Genomic DNA, 22,199 nt, shown 5'->3' with positions numbered 1-22,199 from the left:
TACTAAATCAGAGTGCTATCATTGCATGGTGGAAACTCAGGTTTCTATGCAGGGGTGAAGATATTTCATCAGAAAGAAAAATAACTCAGACTCCAGAATCATTTCTAATCATCCAACAATCATTTATTGTTCACTGTTCTAGGAGTTGTAACACTTCTCAGTATGTTCAGGAGAAATGAGAGGAGTAACTGTCTCATTGCTAAACAATTGTGCACAGTGGGGAGTACAGTGTCTTGACCATTAATTCCACAAAGCTGCTATGAGCAGAGGCACGATGGTCATGTTGACATGAACCAGGAAGTCTTAAAAGGGTAGACGGTTGGGAAAAAAGTGAGGATGACGACAGGCATAATCAGAGAACTCAAAAGAGATGTCAAAGTTAGGAACTTTGAATTGAGGATCTTAAATCACAGTAATGGATAAGATTGCTAAGGTAGTAGCTCTCAAAGAGGTTCATAGTAATACTAAGCTGTTATTTGTTCATGTTTCCCTCATTCTCTCACGAATGTACAATGGAGTTTTCCAGAGGCTACATTATCACACCAGACTGAATGTAGAAGCACATAAGAGAATTCTGCTATTAAGCCAGACATTAAAGATAGAGTATTTGCAAAAATGTTAAATAATGCCACTCTTTTCACTCTTTTTGTTTTGGAAATTATAGGTATTTTCCCATAAAAATATGGTATTAATATTAACAAGTATTGGGGTTATTATTGCTAATAATAAAAAAATTAAAATAAATATTTTTAAATGTTTCCATTTTGATCTTATAAAATACATTTTAGGCCAGGTGCAGTAGCTCATGCCTATAATCCCAGAACTTTGGGAGGTTGAGGCAGGAGGATTGCTTTAGCCCAGGAGTTCAAGACCAGCCTGGGCAACATAGTGAGACCCCGTCTCTAAAAAAAAATTTTTTTAAATTAGTTAGGCATGGTGGTGCATACCTGTAGTCCCAGCTAATCAGGAGACTGAGGAGAGAAGATGGCTTGAGCCCAGGAGTTCGGGGCAAGCCATGATCGTGCCACTACACTCCAGCTTGGGCAAGAGAGCAAGGCCCTGTCTCAAAAAATAAAAATAAATTAAAATCTTATATTTTAGAGCAGTTTTTAGATTTACAGAAAAATTGCAAAGATAGTACAAAGTGCCCATATATCCCAGTTTTCCCTATTACAAACATCTTTCTTACACTACAAATGTATGGTACAGTTGTCACAATAGTGGACCAATACTAATACATTATTATTAATTAAAGTCCATACTTTGTTCAGAACTCCTCAGTTTTCCCCCAATGTCCTTTTCCTTTTCCAGGATCCTATCCAAGATATAATATTACATTTACTCGTCATGTCTCCTTAGGCGCCTCTTGGCTGTGACAGTTTCTCAGACTTTCCTTGTTTTTGATGACCTTGACAGTTTTAAGGAGTACTAGTCAGGTATTTTGTAGAATGTCCCCCTGGTGGAATTTACCAGGTGTTTTTTTCATGATTAGACCGGGGTTATGGGGAGGAGGACCACAGAGGGAAAGTGTTGTTTTATCGCATCATATCAAAGGTACATACTATCAACCTGACACTGGTATGTTGACCTTGATCACCCAGTGAGGTTGTATTTGTCAGCTTTCTCCATTGTGAAGTTGCTTTTCCCCTCCACACTCCCTGTCTGTACTATACTCTTGGAAAGAGGTCACAATGCATAGCCCACACTTAAGTAGTAGGGAATTGTATGTCACCTCCTTCAGGGCAGAATACCCACATACATTATTTGGAATTCTGTATAGGAAATTAGTCTCTTCTCCTCCATTTATTTATTCATTCAATCATTTATTTGTATCAGCATGGACTCATGGATATTTAATTTTATGCTTTGGGTTACAATCGAAAACTATTTTATTTTGTTGCCCAAATTGTCCAGCTTTGGCCACTGGGAACTTTTCAGTTGGCTCCTGAGTTTATGTTAATTTTTAATATGGATAGCTATTACCCACATAAACAAAAGCTCTTTGGGGTCCTTGATAATTTGTGAGTGTAAAGAGGTCCTGAGACCAAAATGTTTGAGAACCACCGCTCTAGGGATCGTCTGGCTGACCCAAATCCCCGGTGTGTGTGCGCGCTTCGTCTGCAGGTAGGAGTTGCGGTCTAGGCAGAAGCAAAGTAGGCCACACTCGCCTGCCCTTGGGAACACCCACTTCTCCGTGCCACGCCCGCTCCTAAGGTTTTCTCCGGGTCAGAAACGCGGGGGTCCCCAAGAAGACGAAGCTCAGGCTGCCATGCCTTTCCCGCGAACGCCACGGCGCGGCGCCCGGCTCACAGGGCGAGTCTCCCACCCGCGAGTCGGAAAGGGCCCGGCATCTTGGCTAAAGCTCAGCGCTCTCCTCCGGGGCTGGGGCCCTGGCCGGGCCTGGCCTGAGCGGTCTCCCCTCACTCTGCGGCTCGCTCTCCCGGGCTACTCCGGCGCGCAGGTGCTGCGCCCGCGGGAGAGAGCGATCCTGCGGCCGTGGCGGACGCCGGGAGGAGCCGCCCGGCTCTCCTCTCGGGAGCGCGTCCCCGTGCCCTCCAGCTGCCCGTCCCTGCTGAAAGCATCCGGACAGCTCCCCGGGCCGCGGCCCTGGGGCCCGCCAGAGCCCTGCCCTGCACCCCGCTCTCCCCTCTCTGGCCCGGAGGGCTGCGCCGGGCAGATCCTTTCTTCTGCAAGACAGAGACAAGCAGCGATAAACAGCTAAAGCTGGAGACCCGGCTAATTGATACAATAAGTTCTCTAATTGCCTTGAAAATAAGGTAATGATTTGGCAGAGGGAATGCTTTGATCTCATCAGGCAAGAGAGACCTCTCCAAAGGAAACCTCAGAGAAGGGCTGGAGGCCTCGGACTTGGGGGTGTGAAGCCCAAGGACAGCCTGCTTTCCCCGCCCTCCCCCGACCCTGCGTGCCCACGGTCCCCAGCCTCACCCTCCGGCTTTTCATGGAAAGCCCCTTCTCCTGTGATGACTGGAGGAGAGTACACACACATAATACAGGGGTTAGGAGACGAGGAGGGGGTGGGTTCTGGGTTTTTCAGGAACAGGAGGACGACTGAAATGATTGGTCCAGTTTTAGAGGCTATAGAGAAGGAAATTGGGGGAGAGGGGATTGCAGACAGGGATTATGGAAAACCTGACTTGGCTCAAGTCTGATGATGTTTCTTACACAGTGAGGGCTGCTGATTTGAGCTTTTCAGGCAGGAGGGAGTGACAAAAGGAGGAGAACTTTGAGTGTCCTGCCTTCTCCAAGAATCTGCACACACACTCACACACACACCATTGCTCTGCGCTGTGGGTGTCCCTGCCTGGCAGAGGCCCCAGCACAAAGAGGATTAGAGAGATGAGCTAATCTGGTTTGTATCCCAGACATGGCCCCAGAAAGGGACCTTATCCACCCTGATATGTAAGGATGTGAAGGAGTGAGGAGTCTTTCTTTGGGGGCCTGCTGGCTGACAGTACCAGAGACCCCACTCCACTGGAGTCCCTGGGATACTGCAGTCCTGACTTCAGGGTCAGATTTAGGAAGCAGAAAGACGGTCGGTCCCACAGAAGGAACTAGATCTCTACCCTACTTGTTTCACCAGTGGGGAAACTGAGGCCTGAAGTGGGAAAGCGATTTACAGAGTCATGCCAATAGTGCATGGCTGAGTTGGGGGAAAAGACCGTCAGGTTTTGTGACTTTTTTCTGGTCCAGTGCTCCCTGCACTGTGTTGCAGGAGCTGCCAGGGAGAGGTATGAGACAGAGGGCAAGAGAAAGAGAGACGAAGACAGAAGCAAAGATACTCACCAAGGAAAATAGAGGTGCGCACACACACACATGCACAGAGAGACGGAGAAAGCCACAGAAAGTCAGAAACAACATGGAGAGACAGGTGGAGAGAGGGAAGAAAGAGCAAGACAAACGGTCATACAGATTCATACAGAGAGATACACACGGAGAGACAGGGAGTGACACAATCTGACAGGGAGACAGGCAAGAGACAGGGATTCAGAAAGAGAAGGACAGAGACATTCAGACAGGGAGGAGGAGGCAGGCCAACTTAGACACACAGAGAGACAAACGAAGACAGGGAGATAAACACAAGAGACAGATGCAAATAGACAGAGAATGACAGAAACAAGAGCCAGAGAGACCCAGGGAGATGGAGACTCAGAGAAGAGACATGGGGAGAGTATGAGAACAAGAGGCAGCGGGAACTGAGGAAGGCAGAGTGGGAGGGAGGCAGGCCATGCCCTCTGCAGATATTTGTCCATTGGAAACAACTCTCACTTCCAGATCATTCTAGGGCCCAGAACAGGTGGTAGGGAGAGAAAGAGAGCTTAGTGCTTAGCCTGTGTGATACAGGCAGACTGGGAACCCTCCCTTGGGGAGAGGCTGGTCAGTGACCACCCAGGATCCCAGCAGCACACCCACTGGCCTCACACAGAACCTGGGCCACCCGCCCAGAATGGCCGTCAGCCCGCCCACCGCCTGGCTCCAGTCTGATTACAGCCAAAGTGCCAAAAGGCTCCAGACACCCCCATTCCCTGCCCCCATCGTCTCACCTCCCCACGCCTCCTCTCCTCCTTCCCCTTCTCCTTTAGATCCCTCTCTTCCTTTCTTCCTAGTCCTCAGGGGAGCAGTTTGTGCCCCTGTTTAGCCACTAGCTGGGAGGAAAGGGGTCCTTATCCGTCAAGCCCCCTTTCCTGGTTTGGGGCTGGATGCTCCTTCCCTCCGAAGCCCTCTTGGTCTGGCCTCTTTGAGACACGTTCCACGCCTCGCCTAAGAGCTCATAAATACCAAGGAGAGGCCGGCCAGGCTGTGTACAAAGCGTGGATCCCCACTCTTTTCCCCCCTTAACAGCTCCTGGGTTCTTCCCAAGCTTCCTTTACTTCCCCAGACACCTGCATGGGGTGGCAGGGCAAGAGGTGAGGCATTAGTTACCTGTGTGAACCTGGCCCTATTTCAAATAAGACCTGCCTCGGTTTGCAAAGAAATCTCAGGAAAGGCGTCTCAGGGCCCCTTGTGCAAGCAGCAGGCTCAGGAATTCCTTGACTCCTATCCAAACCTCCCCCCAGCCCCTTCTTGGCCTTTCTCTCTGCTCATTACCATCCACACCACCTCCCACCCACCGGGAAAAAGAGAAGGTCATCGCCAAAGGGGCCCAGGGAAGGGGAGCCTTCTGGAGGATAGAGCAGGGCGGGGTAAGAGCTGTTTACCCACACCCCAGCTCCCCTTAGCTCATCTCCCCTCCCATCCAAGGGCCAGCAAAAATTCAAAATCATTCAGCCAAGCATAGCTGAGAACAGAGTGAAGAGAAATCTTAACTCTGCCCCACCAGAGAGCAGAGCATAAGGTGATATCAAGGGTGAGAGTGGACCCTTCTTCTTTGGGCACCCACTTTTGAGAGGACAGGAGGAGGCTCTAGTGCCACTATGAGGAAGAGGGTGGACCTGACTCTGCTGGCTGGGTGGAAGCTGTCCTGCTGGAGGCCCCAGGTAATCTGGCAGCTTTCAGGGGACCTGGGATTCTTCCTCAGGTCTCTACTGATACTGTTCACTGTGTCTGCAGCATGCACCCTTGAACCTCAAAAGAGCCTAGTGTGCCACCCACAGACAGTTTTATTATATTTCCATGAAAATGCCTTGGGAGTAATGCCTTTTGCTCCTTGTTATTTAGGATACCCTGGCCAGTGTTGGGCACACAGCAGGTGCTCAGTAAGTGCTGACTTGACTCCATGCAGGGTTCTACAGACCAGAACTTAACTCTCAGATCAGTGACTCCTCCCTCTGGCTCCCAGAACTGAGAGTGAGAGTGTGGAATAAAATGAAGATGCAGGTCAGGAGCTAGCTTGAGCCTCTGGCCTTGACCCTCTGCCTGGCAGCCCCACAACAGGCCTTCGCGTGAGGAGCTGAGCTCTCCAGTAGTGTCTAGGACCTTGAGACTGGAAGTTTATTTTGAGATTTGAAGCTCCAAAGAGGCAGATCCCAGAAAACCTCTTCTCTGGCTCCATATTTGTTCTCTAGTTAAGTGGTTGAGTGCAGCTCTTGCAGTCAGCTGGCTCCTGCAGCCTGGGATTCCTCCTGGGGAGCTGGGGACTCAGAGGAGAGGGGACGAAGAAGCAGAAGGAGCCAAGCCTCATCCTAGGTTGTCCACTCTGGGGGCAGAGGTGACTTGTGAACCTTAAAAGAGAAGTCTAGTCCCCTCACCCACTTCCTTCCCTCTCAGAGCTGCTGATGTTTCTGGCCACACCCCCCCTCACCCCGCCCTTCAGCTCAGAAACATGCTTTTAAATTTTTTTTATTTCTATTTATTTATTTTGAGACAGGGTCTCACTCTGTTGCCCAGGCTGGAGTGCAGTGGTGCATTCATGCCTCACTGCAGCCTTGAATTCCTAGGCGTAAACAATCCTGTTGCCTCAGCCTCTCAAGTAGCTGGGACCACAGGTGTGCATGACCACAGCTGGCTAATTTAAAAATTTTTTTGGGTCTCACCGTATTGACCAGGCTAGTCTCTAACTCCTGTGCTCAAGCCATCCTCCCAACTCGGCCTCCCAATGTGCTGGGATTACAGACGTAAGCCACCAAGCCTGGGCCTCAAAAACATGCTTTAATACTTGAGCATCTATATTGTGCCAAGACACAGTCCTACTTGTCTATAAAGACAGCTCAGGCCAAAGAAGGGGCCTCAGAAGTGATTTGGGGGCCCATGTGGGCGAGTCCACTCTAGGTTAGGGCCAATGTGATCATCTTCAGCCAACTTTCCCCCTCCCTGCGCTTTCCACCAACCCCAGGCCCATATGTAGAAATAAACATAGGGCCAGAGTCACACCCAGGTCTAAACACACAGGGGAGTCTGGGAGAGGCTGCTGGAGCTCCAAGACTGCCCTGTGTAGGGATGGGGCCGGGTTGGGAGGAGGTAAAAGAGTGGTCCAAGGAAAGGGGCCCAGCCAAGAAGGAGCCTGGGCTCATTCCTCTCCCACCTGCCCCTCTCAGGAAAACTAAGCACAGAGTCTGTGCCTTTCTAAGGAAATAGCCGGGCCAACTGGAGCCCACCTGACAAAAAGAAAGGGAGAGAAGGGGAAGAAAATAAGTTAGCTGATTGGCCACAAAGGATATGGTCCCAGTTTCTGTGCCAGGAAGTCGGCCCTGAGAAGTCTCTGTATTCAGTCCTCTCCAACTCCCATCCAACTCCAGCCCAGCCCCCACTTCCCACCCAAGCGGGGAGCACTGCCTCCCATTCATGACTTGGAGCACCTCAGGGACTCATCTGAATTCTCTTCCTCCAGGCACTCCGCTCCAGCTGGATGGCCTTCTTGATAATCCTCGTACACCAGCCCACTCCTGCCTTTGGGTCCCTGTATGGGCTCTGCCCTCGGCTTGGGATGCTCTTCACCAGGAAGCTGCCTGGCTCGTTTCCTTGCCTCCTTCAAATCTCTGCTTGCATGTCACCTTAATGAGGCCTACCCTGATCATCCTAGTTGCAACTGTAACCATCCCCTTGACTGTGCTCTCTTTACCACTGCACTTACTACTTTCTAACATACTCTGTTTTACTTCTGATGTTTATTGTTTATGGTCTATCCTCCTGCAATAGAATGCAAACTCCATGAGGGCATAGATTGTTCATCAATGTGTCCCTAGTGCCTAGCACAGTCCTGGCATGTGGTAGGAAATAAGTATTTGTTGAATTAATGAATGCACTCAGCACCTTACCACAGAAAGTGGGGGTAAAGGAGTGTCACTGTAGGTTGGGGACAGGAGGGAAGTGCTTGCAGCCCCTTCCCACTCTGCCCGCCTGGCCGTCACCCACAGAAGTTGGGGCTGCGGAGTGGGGCGGTGGGGAGAGAGGTTAAAGTTTCCTCTGAAACCTTCTCCACTATCTCTGTCTCTGAGATGTCTGCAGCCAGCTGCACCCCATCTGCTTACACTCGGGAGCCACCTCTAACGCCACCACCGCCCCCTAACCCCCAACCAAGGACAGACAGTGAATTTGGAGTTGGGGGCATCAGCAGTTACTAGTGAGTTGTTTACACCAGGACTTTAAAATCATATGAGGAGGCAGGAAAGACACCTGCGAGGTGGGAGAAACTGAGGCTGAAGAAAGGACTGGAGCCAGACCCCAGGTGAACTCTGAACTCTCGAAGTTGGAAAGCCCAGGATTTTAAAAATAATTTTACTTCTGACCGAGGGCCACTGTGCCCGCAGGGCCTGTACCTGCTATCCTGGGAGGTTTGAGGGTTGGGGTGGTGGGGAGAGAAGAGTCACTTTCGGCAGACTGCACCTCCCCACCCCTTCCCGATTTACCACGCCCCCAGGCTCTGTGCGGGCGGAGGGAGGGTGAGGGAGCAGCGGGGAGGAGGCAGGGTGAGAAGGCGAAGGAGGGAAAAAGCTCCAGGGCTTCCACTCTCTCGGCAGGACCCCCACCCTGGCCTCTGGTGCGGGAAAACCTCCCAGCTGTTTCTGATTCTTTCATACTCTCAGCCCCGCCCGAGAGGGTGGAGGACCGAGGCACAGAGGGGGAGCGGGGAGAGACTGCGCTCCGCTGAGCCCAGGAGTAAGGGGCGGGGAGTCCGCAGGTGCCCCCTTAGCGTCGGCAGTCGATTCCCGGTCCGTAAAGAAAAGCACCCGGGCCGGGCAGGCCGGGCAGGCAGGAGCCAAGTCTAAACGTGACGCATTGGGGATGGGGGGTGCAGTGGGTCAGAAGAAGCAGGGGAGATGAGCTCTAGCTGAAAGCATCCCCTGCCCGAAGCCGACTGCCCACGGCGCTCCTGTAGGCAGTGTTGAAAAGGTAGTTAAGACCTCCAACTCCCGGTGGCAGGGACTCTACCCATTTCACAGAAGCGCAAGGATGGAGGAAATGAGTGCATCCTCGGTGCTCAGCGCCGGTGTCACTGTAGGTTGGGGACAGGAGGGAAGTGCCCGCATCCCCTTCCCGCTCCGCCAGCCTGGCCGTCACCCACAGAAGTGGGGCTGCAGAGTGAAGGGCGCTAGGACCCGGTGGCGCGGTGTCGGCAGGGACTGGGCGCTCGGGGCGCTGAAGGGAGCCGCGGCATCCCGTCACAGCGTGCGGGAGCAGGTGGGGGTGCGGTGCGGTGGCGCGCGGGAGCCCCGAGGGGCGGAGGCGGCCGCTACACCTAGGGCGTCGCGGAGCGCCCAGGGCTTGGCGCGGGCGGAGCCGCCCTAAGGGCCGCGCGTGTCCCCGGCCTCGGCCCCGCCCCGTCCCGTCCAATGAGAGCCCGCGGCCGAAGGGGCTGTCCGCACACTAGGCCCGCAGCTCCCTTCAGCGCCGCAGATCCCCTGACACCGCACCGGGTGCTCAGGCAGCGCGCCCCAGACCCCGGGTTCGGCGCGCCGTCGTCGGCTTCCGGACATCGCAACTTGCGCCCCTCTCCGGGATCCTGCTCCCGGGCTCTGGACCCCAGGTGACCCTAGGTCCCCAGCCGCCGGCGAACACCATGGCCCCCCAGGGGGGTGAGGTAGGAGCAGCCTGAGTACCCCCAGAAGGTGCCCCGTCCACGCCCCTCCGGGCTGCGCGGCGGGAGTCTTCGGGGAGCTATGCTGAGACCGGGTGGTGCGGAGGAAGCTGCGCAGCTCCCGCTTCGGCGCGCCAGCGCCCCGGTCCCAGTGCCGTCGCCCGCGGCCCCCGACGGCTCCCGGGCTTCGGCCCGCCTAGGTCTTGCCTGCCTTCTGCTCCTGCTGCTGCTGACGCTGCCGGCCCGCGTAGACACGTCCTGGTGGTAAGTGTGGCTCTCAGGCTGGGCGGGTGAGGCGCTTGGTAGGAGAGGCCGGAGGCGCCTGGAGGAACTGGCTGCTCACGGGACCAGGCTGTTGCTTCGACGGAGTTGGAGGCGATTCGGGCAGGACTGTAACTGAAATCTGAAGTCGCGGGGTGGCGGGAGGGTGAGGCGCCGCGTCTTACACGACTGGTGAGAAAGGCGCTGGGCATTCGGAGCAAGGACGCCCGGTGGTCGCGGCTCCTTAGGCCTCCATGTGCTGTACCCCCTCTATTTCAGCGCAAGCTCCTTAGGGCAGAAGCTACCTTCCGAGTTTCCCTCAGAGTGAGTTCAAGGAACCAATAACCTTCCAGGGCCCGCAATAGCTTCGCCAGGGCCCCAATCGCCTAAGGTCGCCCTCTGAGAGGTGGAGAAAGGGGCAGCTCGCTAGCCTAGCCCACCCGTACCACAGGAAGGCTTTGGTGAGGCAGCAGCACCCAGCCGAGGCTTAGAAATGGAATCGAGGCAAAATTTACCCCATTAACTCCCACAATTAAAACAAACAAAAAGCATGGGTTTGCATTATCTAGGCGTTTGTCTTCAGCCACCGTTTTGAAGATGTCACTTGGAAACTTTGTCTCCCTACCTTCTTCCTATTCTTTCCCATCTCCCATTTCTCCCCTCCAAGAGCCAGAGGGCTGCGGAGTCCCAAGGTACTAAGAGACCCCCTCCCCAGATTTCTTGCAGGCCCAACTCCAGACACTTCACAAGAGGGCAGATGAGGCAAAAAGGCAATACAGATCCACTGGATGTCTAGTGTCTGTTCTTTTTAGAATCCTCCCTGCCCCCTACTCCTTGGATGGCACTCATCACGTTCCCGTAGGAGAAGGAGCTGCTTTCCCTTCTTCCCCACCCTGGGGAGAGGGCAAGGCAGGGAGAGTTGAACCTAGAAAAGACTCAGTCTTTCCTCTTCACCCCGCAATCAGACTGGCCTCTTGGACTAGGCTATTGCCCCTCTCCACCAGGCAGTGCCCCCGTCCTTTCCTTACTCCGTTCTTCTTCCCGTGCAAGCCCCCCTCCCCCAAATGTGGTCTCTTCTCCCCTTGCACCCTGTGGCTTTTCTCCTCTTGACTTGGAATCTTGGCTGAAGGGTGAGGGGTAGCTGGCCGAGGGGCCCGCCAGCTTGGGCTGCAGATTCCTATCATTTCAAGATGCGTCTCTCCTTATCCCAACCCCCACCCCCTGTTTTCCTGTTTCAGAAAAATCTCTTTTGGATTTTTTTTTTTAAATCTCTGCAGTGTTGGGGAAGGCGAGGAGGGGGGGTTCTGAATGGGGGAACAGAGAGGCCTATATCTTACATCTGGCTTGAAACATTCTTTTAGAAAGGGAAAGGAGAGAAGGGGGATGACGAGAAAAACCTTTCAAAGTTCTGAGTGAGATCAAAGCTACCTTGTGCCTTCATGAGCTTGGTCTGGCTGGGGACTTGGCATCTTCAGGGTCTTTGTTGAGACAACATGAAGTAACCGCTGCCCATCTTTATCTGGCTCAGATAGCAGTTTGCTTTTTGGGACTCTTGATTGCTTCTTACCAGTTTGGGATATAGTCTTGGGGACCAATTGGTGTTTGGGTGAAGAAGTGTCACTCTGGTAATTTCAGCATACTGGCAGTGGTTCCTAAAGACCCAAATGGGGGTCTTCCTAGTCCCCATTTTGTACCCTTGACTACTCCCTCTCCCTTTTCCTTTCTTCCTCTACTACCCTCCCCTGATGTGGTTCATATTAAAGATTCTGGAAAAATTCCTGGGTGAAGGAGCTAGGGAGGGAGGGAGGTGACACACAGAGTGACTTAGCAGCCCCTGTGAAAAGAAGGAAGGCTGCAACAGGGCCAGGTTGGGAAGTGGGTACAGAGGTTGTTTCAGCCTCCTTGCTCCACACCTGTCATAGCTACAGTGCCTCAGTGATCACCACTTGTGGGATAAGGTGAAAAGCTACCTTCTAAAGGCAGGCTAAGCCCCCAAGCCTTTCTCTTAGGAAAAAACCAGCAAGATTGGTGTTCTGTACAACCCGTGGAAGAGAAATGCCTGTTGACTCTGGTGTGTCCATGTTCCACTCTGGAGCAGAAGGCCATCATTTTCACCAGTTAATAGTTGGATTTTTCTCATAGCTTGAGATTCTTCCCCTTACTCTCTAACCACTGCCCTCCCTCTATCTATCCTAAACAGACCAAGAAATAGGGGGCTTCCGGCATGTGCTTTCCTGTTTCATTTTGCATTCTGTAGGGGGTTGGATGTAGGGAATCACAAGAACAGGATTGTATTCGTAGGCTCACAAAGGGAGAGAAACACAAAGTGGTATCATATTGTTAGCATTACTGTTACCAACAGCAGTTGCTTTTAATAAGCCCTTACTGAGCTTCAGGCACTATGGCCAAACACCTTATGAGCATGATCTTTGTCAATCTGAAATAATCCAGTGAGATGGGTTCTATTATCATCCTTATTTCACAAATGAAAGTGAGGGATGCTGTGGCATTAAGAGCAGATTCATGGAGGTGAATAGTGTTATCTCTGTGTTCAAAGTTCTATATGTGCTGGGCTGAACCATGTACACTAGGGGCTGTACACGAAAGGAGGAAAGAAAAAAAAAGCGGATCCCTGGCCCGTTTGTGTCTTTAACATACAAACATAAAACATCTGCAGATAGGCTGGCAACTGTTGACAAGTAAAGCTGTAATGGAAATGGGAGTTAATGGCTGGCTAGAGGGAGAAGGGAGTTGGGGCTAAATCAGAACAGTTAGGTGTTTATTCAACAAATAGTGATCGCATACCTACTATGTGCCAGGCACTGTTCTCAGTACTGGGGATATTGAAGTGAACAAAACCGACAAAAATCCCTGCCTTTGTGGAGCAGTGCATCCAAACCATGTGAGGATCTTGATGAAATGCAGATTCTGTTAAGGTAGGCCTTGGGTGGGGCCTGAGTGTCTGCATTTCTAACGAATCCCCAGATGATACAGACACTGCTGTTCTGGGGACCACACTTTGAGTAGCAAGGGGCTAGAGTAGTGTATGCCTCACTATGTCAAATGAAGGGATGTGAATTGGCCAAAAGCAGGTGAAGAGAAGCATTCTGGGGCAGGAAGCTGCGAAGGAAGTGAAGAACTTCCAGAAGGAAAAAACAAAGCTAGAGTCGGGGCATCTAACACTACCAGACCATGAGGTGGGAGATGCCTTAAATATCTTTGTGTCCCTAACATCTGAGCTCAGTGCTTGGCACGTGGTAGACATTTTGCAGGCATGTGTTGAACTGAGAGGAAGATGTGGTTAGCCTCAGGCTCAGCTTTATTGGAGGCTCCCTACACTAACTACAAGGGGCTGACTACTGGAGAGCAAGCAAGCGCCATGCTCTGTGGAGTCTTGAAGCCATTACTTAGTGGAGTAAGGGTGGTAATAGAGACATTTAATTATCTTCCCATCTTAGATACTGAACAGATGTTCCCACACTCAGTGAGGATGTAATAAAAAGGACCTATGTGGGCTGCAGCAGAATGGATTGAAGTCAGACCACAAGAAGGACTTTTTGCCTGAGTTTGGCCTGCCCCACTCCAGACTGTCTCACGAGGGCTGGGTTATTGGTCTGTCATTCCCATCCAACCCTCCTCACCCAAGCCCCAGTAAAAAAAAAAAAAACAAAAAACAAAAAACAAAAAACAAACACCCATTGCCTAGAGCAGTACTTGGGCTGAACTAGGGAAGCTGAACGGTGGTGAGACAGGGACAAGCTCCAAATCCAACGGTCTTGATTCTCCAAACAAAGCACCACAGCAGTGGGTGTAACTCTGGGCTGTGCGTCAGGCAGCCTTTCCGGCCTGGCCCTGTCTGGGGTGTTTATTTTGTTTGTTCCTGGAAGCTGTTGCCCTGATGGACAGTGCTGGGGACGCTGATTCCATGGGATTTGTTAGGGGAGGGCCAGCCCTCTCACCCCTTCCCCGGGACAGATGGGCCCCATCAGCCCTGCTGAGTTCCCGAAGAGGGAAGCATCAGCCCTCCTTGTGTTTGTTTGAGTTGGTGTCACCAGTGGTGATCCAGTCTGTGGGTGAGGGCCGGCTGTGGGAATGCAGGGGGTTGGTAGGGGGTGACACAGAGCCCAGGGCAGTCTAGCTTTTCCCCTCCCCACACCAGCTGCCCTCCCTTCTCCTCACCCACTTCTAGGCCCATTTTGGGGCCATTCCCAAACCACAGGCTCATTCATAGCTCAAACCAAGTCTTTTCTGTCTGCAGTAGCAATTGCTCTCCATGGCCCCACCTGTTCAAAACAGGGGAGGGAGGGCAGCCCTTTGATGCATTCTGGACAGGAGAATAGAAAGTTCCCAGCAAATCAAGGAAGGTGCTATGGGGTTAAAGAGAGAGAAAGAGAATGACAAGTGGGGCTGGGCTGTCGAGCTGGAGGAAGTGGGTGAATGGGTCAGATCTCGTTTGGTGGCCTCTTGGGGAAAAAGGGTGATATACTCCTGTTTTCTCTCTGAAATATTCTTCCTGAGGCTTGTGGTGGGATCCAGGGTTAAATCTGAGTGAAGAGAAAATATTGCCTTGAGAAACAATAATGACTCTGGCAACTCACCTATTCTTTAGTAGCCCATCTCAATTGACCTTCTTTTAATTGTTCATATTGGACAGACTGGAGACTGCAGTGTGGGGGGAGTCATCCTCTTACTTATCTTGGCCTTTGGCTTCCCACTGCAGACAGCCCGTGCAGGTCCATCCAGGTTGGGGAAGATGGTTTTAAAAGGTTCATTAGTTAAGAAAGGCCCTGGGGTCTGGAAATAAAGGGTTTGAGGAGGAGAGTAGAGGGTGGGATCTTCCTCCCCAGACCTCATGATTGGGAATGAGGATTTTTTTTAGCTACACGGGTCTGACTAGAGCTGTAAACGTTACTCAGATTGCTCACTATGTCTCTTCCCACGAGCCCCTCCCTGTCACCATCCCCCTGCTGTCAAACCATATCTTCGTGGACCAGCCATGCAGGACATCCCTCTTAATGGGAGCATAAGAGTGTTGTCTCAGACCCTTATTTTGTTAGTTTATGTTTCCATGAAGCTCTTAATGTTTATTAAATAAACAGACAATGAGTTTGTGTGACATGCCCACAGCTTCTGTGTATGTGACACATGCCTAGCCTGTGTTCTGGGAGTGTATGTCACTTTGGCCTTCGGCTGGGGAACTGGTGATGGCGGGAGGCCACTCAATTACTCTCTCTGCAACTGTATAACTATTAATACTTCTTCAGAACTGTGGGAAATGGTTCTACTCATCAGCTTTATGGAATGTGGGTTAGGGAGAGGGGACAGAATCTCTTCAAGATCTGGATGCTAAAAGTACCCCTTCCTTATTCCCTCCCAATGCAGAAAAAGGGCTGGGATGTTCTGACAGGGCCATCTCTGCCTTGCAGGTACATTGGGGCACTGGGGGCACGAGTGATCTGTGACAATATCCCTGGTTTGGTGAGCCGGCAGCGGCAGCTGTGCCAGCGTTACCCAGATATCATGCGTTCAGTGGGCGAGGGTGCCCGAGAATGGATCCGAGAGTGTCAGCACCAATTCCGCCACCACCGCTGGAACTGTACCACCCTGGACCGGGACCACACCGTCTTTGGCCGTGTCATGCTCAGAAGTAAGAGCCTCTTCCATCCTGTGTCAGCTCCTTCCCTTTCTGTGCTGGGGGTGGTGAGTGGGAAGAGTAGGCAAGATCTCCCCTCTCCTCTCCCACACACCGTTTCATAATCAGAGGAAGAACTGTGGGCAGAGCCCAGGATATAATTGGGAACAGACTCTTAGCACCTTAGATTTGTAGACAGGGGCTCCTCTAAATCCTAGTGCTCTGGGACAAGACCAAGGTAAAGCATTCCCTAGAACCTCCATCTTTCTCCCTCATTTTCCTTGTCCTCCCCAATCCCCAGCTTGGGAGGCTACCATGTACTGTAAGGCTGAGGTCTATGATAGGCCCTCTGTTCTTAACACCACCATCACTATCTTCACCCCAACACTCCCAACACTACAGTAATGGGAACAAAAGATAAACAGAAAGGTGATATGTAAATATTTGGAGAGTCAGTGGCTTGGCCTCGGCTCAGCAAAAAAGCTAAATAGAGCTAGACGGTAAACTAGGAGAAAGGGAACAAGATGGGAATCTGGAGGTGTCAGGCATGCAGGGGCGATAATTCATTGGTCTCCAAGAGCAGGGAGGGAGAGCAAGCAGGCAAGTGAAGGTAGCATGGATCTCTAAACAGGCTGACCCCTGGGCTGGGGTCTCCATTGTGGGGGAACTGTCCAGCAGAGTGGGCCTGAAAAGGCCTGGAATGTGGACTAAGGCAGGCTTAGCTGAGCCAGTGCTGGCACTCAGTGGGAGGGGATGATTCACCAGGAGACTTTTCAATGGATGGACACAGGGAATTTGGCAGGAAACAAGAGTATAGGTCAGCTCAAAAGGTCAGATATACAAAGAAGTGGATAGAGAGTAGTGAGGGCTGAGGGGAAGAGGTCAGATACTCTGGGGAATGCTCTTGGAAATGAAAGGCACCTTGAATAAAGGGGGTGTAGGGGTGAATCTGGGAAAGAAAATTAGGGAAGAGGTTTCAGAGTCAGAGGTTGTATGGGCTGAAGAAGGGGACAGACATGGGCCTCTTTCCTGAAGCACACCTCTACAATTCTCTCTAGGTAGCCGAGAGGCAGCTTTTGTATATGCCATCTCATCAGCAGGGGTAGTCCACGCTATTACTCGTGCCTGTAGCCAGGGTGAACTGAGTGTGTGCAGCTGTGACCCCTACACCCGTGGCCGACACCATGACCAGCGTGGGGACTTTGACTGGGGTGGCTGCAGTGACAACATCCACTATGGTGTCCGTTTTGCCAAGGCCTTCGTGGATGCCAAGGAGAAGAGGCTTAAGGATGCCCGGGCCCTCATGAACTTACATAATAACCGCTGTGGTCGCACGGTCAGTACTCATGTCTGTGTAAGTACACTCGTATTTGCTGGGGGTGACCAGTATGTGTGACCATGGACTAAATAAATGTGAAGGTGGAAGAGCTGAAGGCTTCTGGGTCACTTCCAAAAGCCCCAACATCCTGGGACAGCAGCACTAAATGCAAGGGAGCTTAGGAATGCCTGGGGTCAACCAGGTGCGTGAAGAGTCTTCACATAGGTGGAAAGTAGGAAAAGGTGGAGAAAAGAAGTAACTTTTTAAGAAGGAAGAGAACTGCCTTCATAAAGACTGAAAGGATAAGAGGTTGTTCTAGTCAGTTCCCTGATATTTGAACATCTTCTACGTGCCTAGTACTATGCTGGAAAATGGCACACTACTAAAGTAGAAGGCATGGTACCTGGCACTCTAAAACGTGAAAAGTAGAGGATGTGCAAGCACACTGTCACGTGAACAGAATCCTGTGGCTCTAAAGTTCAGTGGGCTGTCATGAAAAGGAAAGCACTGTTGGTCCAGGAAGATTTCCTGGAAAAAGAGTTTCTTGAACTTGATCAGGAAGAATGCGTGGGATCTGATGTGGGAGAGAACAACCAAGAGCTCAATCGGCCAGCCAGGGCCAGGTCCAGCCTATCTCAGAGCACTCATCCTTTTGGCCCTAGGGATGACTAAAATGTGTCCTGACCAGCTACCTCTCCCTTAACTGCCTTCCCCCTCCCCCAGGCTGTGCGGCGGTTTCTGAAGCTGGAGTGTAAGTGCCATGGCGTGAGTGGTTCCTGTACTCTGCGCACCTGCTGGCGTGCACTCTCAGATTTCCGCCGCACAGGTGATTACCTGCGGCGGCGCTATGATGGGGCTGTGCAGGTGATGGCCACCCAGGATGGTGCCAACTTCACCGCAGCCCGCCAAGGCTATCGCCGTGCCACCCGGACTGATCTTGTCTACTTTGACAACTCTCCAGATTACTGTGTCTTGGACAAGGCTGCAGGTGAGTAAGGAAGGCAGGCAGGGACATGGAGTCCCAGTTCTTAGTGCAGGCACCCCTGGTTAATCATGGTCTGTTCAGTCTCAGGAGTTAGGGAAGGGGGTGCTGTGGGAGGAGGCAGTTTCCTCTCCACATGAACACCTGGTCATGAGATTGTTGCAGTCCACCAGGCCCAGTGCTGCCCAAGTAGAGAGGAGGTCACTCAGCTCCTTGAGGCCTGAGGTCATGCATCACTCCTTTGTATCCCAGCATCTGGGATACAGTAGGCATTATTCAGGGTATGTTTAACTTAGTTACCTGTTTTCAGTTTTAAGCAATGTGTGGGCTGCACAGAAACATAAGATGCAGCCCTAAGCCTTTGGCTCTTTGTAATCTACTTAAAGAAATGAGACATAATGGGTAGACAAATGCAAAGAGAGATGGAGAAATCAATAAAAGTTTATTTGAAAATGTAGGAAAAAAAAAGAAACTGCAGAATTTAAGCTGCTCCTTGAAGCGTAGGGAGTTATCTGGATAGCTTGAGAGAGAGTGGGCAATTTCTTATCAGAGAGTAGTAGGTGGGAAACACATGACCTGTCCCAGGGACAGAGAACAGACCAATCTGCTGGGTAAAGGTTCTCTCTAAGGGAGATTAAAGCTAGAAAGATGTCCTTGAAAGGCTTTATCCAGTGTGCTGCCATTGAAGATTCTGAAACAGCTGAAAAAGAAACGAAGAAGAGATCCATACCAAAGGCAGGTAAAGCAGCAAATGGTTGTTTTTCAGTCTGTTCGAGGTATTTGTGGTGGGATTCTTGGAGGTGCTGGAAGTTGATATGAAATCATATCAAGGGAATGAAAGTTACCATCCTGGCTCACATTTCTGGTTCAGATAGGTTAAACTAGGAACATGCAGCAGAACTCTTCTCCTCTGGTTACTGCCGTGGGGCTCCCAGGCTCTTTTCTACAGGCTCAGCGTCAGGACTTGGGTGAAGTGGAGCCAAAAAACCTCAGCTATCTTCGGTACTGTTTGTTTTCACCCATCTCTGTCATTCCTGGAAGAGTCAAGTGTCTTGGAGTAAAACTGGGCACAGAAAAAGGGTGGGGCTCTACCCAATTAATGAAGAAAGTAGTCTGTATACTTTGTAGGGTGCTAGAAGAAAAAAAGTTGGAGCCCTTCTGATTTTCCTAGTGATTTCCTGCCACTAAGTATACTTTCCTCCCACTGAGGAAAGAATGAGAGTCTCATTCAGAGGGTCACTGTCTGGATACCTAGAAATAATTCCATAACATCTGAGGTGTAAATCTATACTACCATACTGAAAATACACCTTTAGGGAAGGAACTTTGGAGTTAGGAGGGAGGATAAGTCAAATGTGTGTTGGTTTTTCTCAGAGGCATAAAATTAGGCCTCCTAAAACCCAAAGTGGGGCCTGGAATTCAAAGAATATAAGTCATCCCAGAAAGAATATGGAGCCAGGAATTCCCTCCAAAGCAGTAGAGTCCAATTGAACTTTCTGTGATGATAGAAATGTTTTCCTATCTGTGTTGTCCAATACAGTAGCAACTAGCCACATGTGATTACCGAGTACTTGGAATATAACTAGTGTGACTGAGGAGCTAAATTTTTTAGTTTAATTTTCATTAATTTAGATGTAAAAGACTATATGTGACTAGTGGCTGCTACCCTGGACAGTACAGCTCCACAGTGTAGAAGGGGTTTTTGGTGCCCAAGAGAACTTAAGACCCAGCCCTTGGAGTTAGGAGACTAACATATACGGTAGACCTAGTCAGTCCACATTCCAGACCAGTGGTCTCCTAACATTCTGGATCCTTTACTCCTATCGTTAAAACAATTTGAGCACATATCTCCATTATATGTACATTTATTTACACCTGTGTTCCACTATATGAATATGTATATTATAAAACATATTTTAAATTGATGAGATAAAAAAACATAGAAGTTCTAGCATTTTCCTCCTCTATCCCAGTGACATGTGGAGACTAATTCTGTAGAAATCAGTTAATCTTTATTCTCTGTTTTGAACCTAGGCTAGTTAGTTTCCCATCTCTGGATCCTTACTAACCATGGAAAAGGTTGGAGTAGATGCTGTCCTGGGCCCAACTCATCCAAAAGTCTATTGATTTTATGATCTGTTGGCAGGATCTTTTTTGCTAAAATCAGTCAGAATGAGGTTCTAAGCATTCCCTATGCATGGGGAAAACATGATCCCTATCCTAGAGTTTCCACTGTAAGGGGAAGGGATAATGCTTAGGGATAATAGCAATAATAATAATGCAAGGGATATTACTTAGGAATTCCTTAGGAATATGCCTCCAGCCAGTCATGGTAATCAGTTCACCTCTTCAGATGAACAGAGATTATATCTAACAATCTATTATTGTGCTTATTTTCATATGAGAAACTAAGTTAATGTTTCATTTTGACTAAATCACACAACTAAGAGTGGTAGAACTGGGATTTGAATCCAGATAATATGATGTCAGAGCCCATGCTTCTTTTTTTTTTTTGGAGACAGAGTTTCACTGTCACCCAGGCTAGAGTGCAGTGGTGCAATCTTGGCTCACTGCAGCTTTGACCTCCCAGCCTCAAGTGTTACTTTCACCTCAGCCTCCTGAGTAGCTAGGACTACAGGCTCATGCCCATGGCACCTGGCTAATTTTTTAAGTTTTTGTAGAGACAGGGCTTGCTATGTTTCCCAGCCTGGTCTTGAATTCCTGGACTCAAGCATTCCTCCTGCCTTGGCCTTCCAAAATGCTGGGATTATAGGCATGAGTGAGCCACTGTGCCCAGCCCAAAAAAGCGATTCTTTTTATCCTCCTTCTGAGAATGTAGTTAAGGGTATCCAGGGCAGCTGAAGAGTTAACTTTGTTCTCACTCCCTCTCTTCCCCAACCCAGGTTCCCTAGGCACTGCAGGCCGTGTCTGCAGCAAGACATCAAAAGGAACAGACGGTTGTGAAATCATGTGCTGTGGCCGAGGGTACGACACAACTCGAGTCACCCGTGTTACCCAGTGTGAGTGCAAATTCCACTGGTGCTGTGCTGTACGGTGCAAGGAATGCAGAAATACTGTGGATGTCCATACTTGCAAGGCTCCCAAGAAGGCAGAGTGGCTGGACCAGACCTGAACACACAGATACCTCACTCATCCCTCCAATTCAAGCCTCTCAACTCAAAAGCACAAGATCCTTGCATGCACACCTCCTCCACCCTCCACCCTGGGCTGCTACCGCTTCTATTTAAGGATGTAGAGAGTAATCCATAGGGACCATGGTGTCCTGGCTGGTTCCTTAGCCCTGGGAAGGAGTTGTCAGGGGATATAAGAAACTGAGCAAGCTCCCTGATTTCCCGCTCTGGAGATTTGAAGGGAGAGTAGAAGAGATAGGGGGTCTTTAGAGTGAAATGAGTTGCACTAAAGTACGTAGTTGAGGCTCCTTTTTTCTTTCCTTTGCACCAGCTTCCTGATACTTCCTTGGTGTGCAAGAGGAAGGGTACCTGTAGAGAGCTTCTTTTTGTTTCTACCTGGCCAAAGTTAGGTGGGACAAAGATGAATGGCATGTCCCTTCTCTGAAGTCAGTTTGAGCAGAACTACCTGGTACCCCAAAAGAAAATCTTAGGCTACCACATTCTATTATTGAGAGCCCGAGATGTTAGCCATAGTGGACAAGGTTCCATTCACATGCTCGTATGTTTATAAACTGCTGTGTTTTGTAGAAGAAAAAGAATCATAACTATACAAACACACATTCATTCTCTCTTTTTCTCTACCATTCTCAACCTGTATTGGACGGCACTGCCTCTTTTGCTTACTTGCTGCCTATTCAAACTGAGGTGGAATGCAGTGGTTCCCATGCTTAACAGATCATTAGAACACCCTAGAACACTCCTAGGATAGAGTAATATAGTAAGTCTGGCCAGGCCTTGTGTTGTTTTTTTTTTTTTTTCTCTTCCCATGCATTATTCGGGAGGTTAGCCAGGTTTGGGGAAACACGAAGTAAAAGAAAAATAGGCAACTCATGGATGGTGGGAGAGCAGGTAAGCAGGTCTGATCTCAAGGGCCCACATGAGGCATCAGTATATATTAGGCAGGTAGGGATCTCTGGCTTTGGTAATTCTTTATGAGAGGATCCTAGCGTTTGAAGCTGGGAGCAGGAGTCAGTGGCTACAGTGGGAAGGAGTGCTGCGGGTTGGGGCCAAAGTGATACACAGCTTAGAAGGCAGCCTTCCTCCATTTACTCAACAAATCTTTATTTAGTGACTCTCCAAGTCCTAGTGATTATTATTGTTCACTCCACATTTGGCTTAAATAGAGGAGGGTTTCTTTTATGTTATTACCCATTGCCTAACTAGGTTTGCAGTAGTGGAATCTCCAGAGATAGCAGGCTTAGTAAGCTGGAGGTAGGACATGAAGTCCCCCAAACCTTGATGTCCTATTTTTATGTGATTTGAGCAGTGGTTATCTTTTGCCTGTTGGTATCTTAAAGCAGCAGAGTGGTATAGAAATTTGCAGTTATGACAGACCTGGGTTA

General features: G+C 50.1%; 1 protein-coding gene across 1 annotated transcript; it reads left to right on the top strand.

The window, feature by feature from the left end:
* Nucleotides 1-9,081: 9,081 nt before the first annotated feature.
* On the top strand, nt 9,082-21,578 carry WNT2B (Wnt family member 2B). Its single transcript, XM_054466090.2, has 5 exons — nt 9,082-9,736; nt 15,160-15,380; nt 16,424-16,701; nt 17,407-17,671; nt 20,569-21,578. Exons 1-5 carry the CDS (start codon nt 9,555-9,557, stop codon nt 20,796-20,798), a joined length of 1,176 nt encoding a protein of 391 aa, XP_054322065.1. The 5' UTR covers nt 9,082-9,554; the 3' UTR covers nt 20,799-21,578.
* The last annotated feature ends 621 nt before the right edge of the window (nt 21,579-22,199 follow it).

Source organism: Pongo pygmaeus, chromosome 1 (assembly GCF_028885625.2).
Source record: "Pongo pygmaeus isolate AG05252 chromosome 1, NHGRI_mPonPyg2-v2.0_pri, whole genome shotgun sequence".
Lineage (NCBI taxonomy): Eukaryota > Metazoa > Chordata > Mammalia > Primates > Hominidae > Pongo > Pongo pygmaeus.
This window is presented reverse-complemented; position numbering and strand designations above follow the sequence as displayed.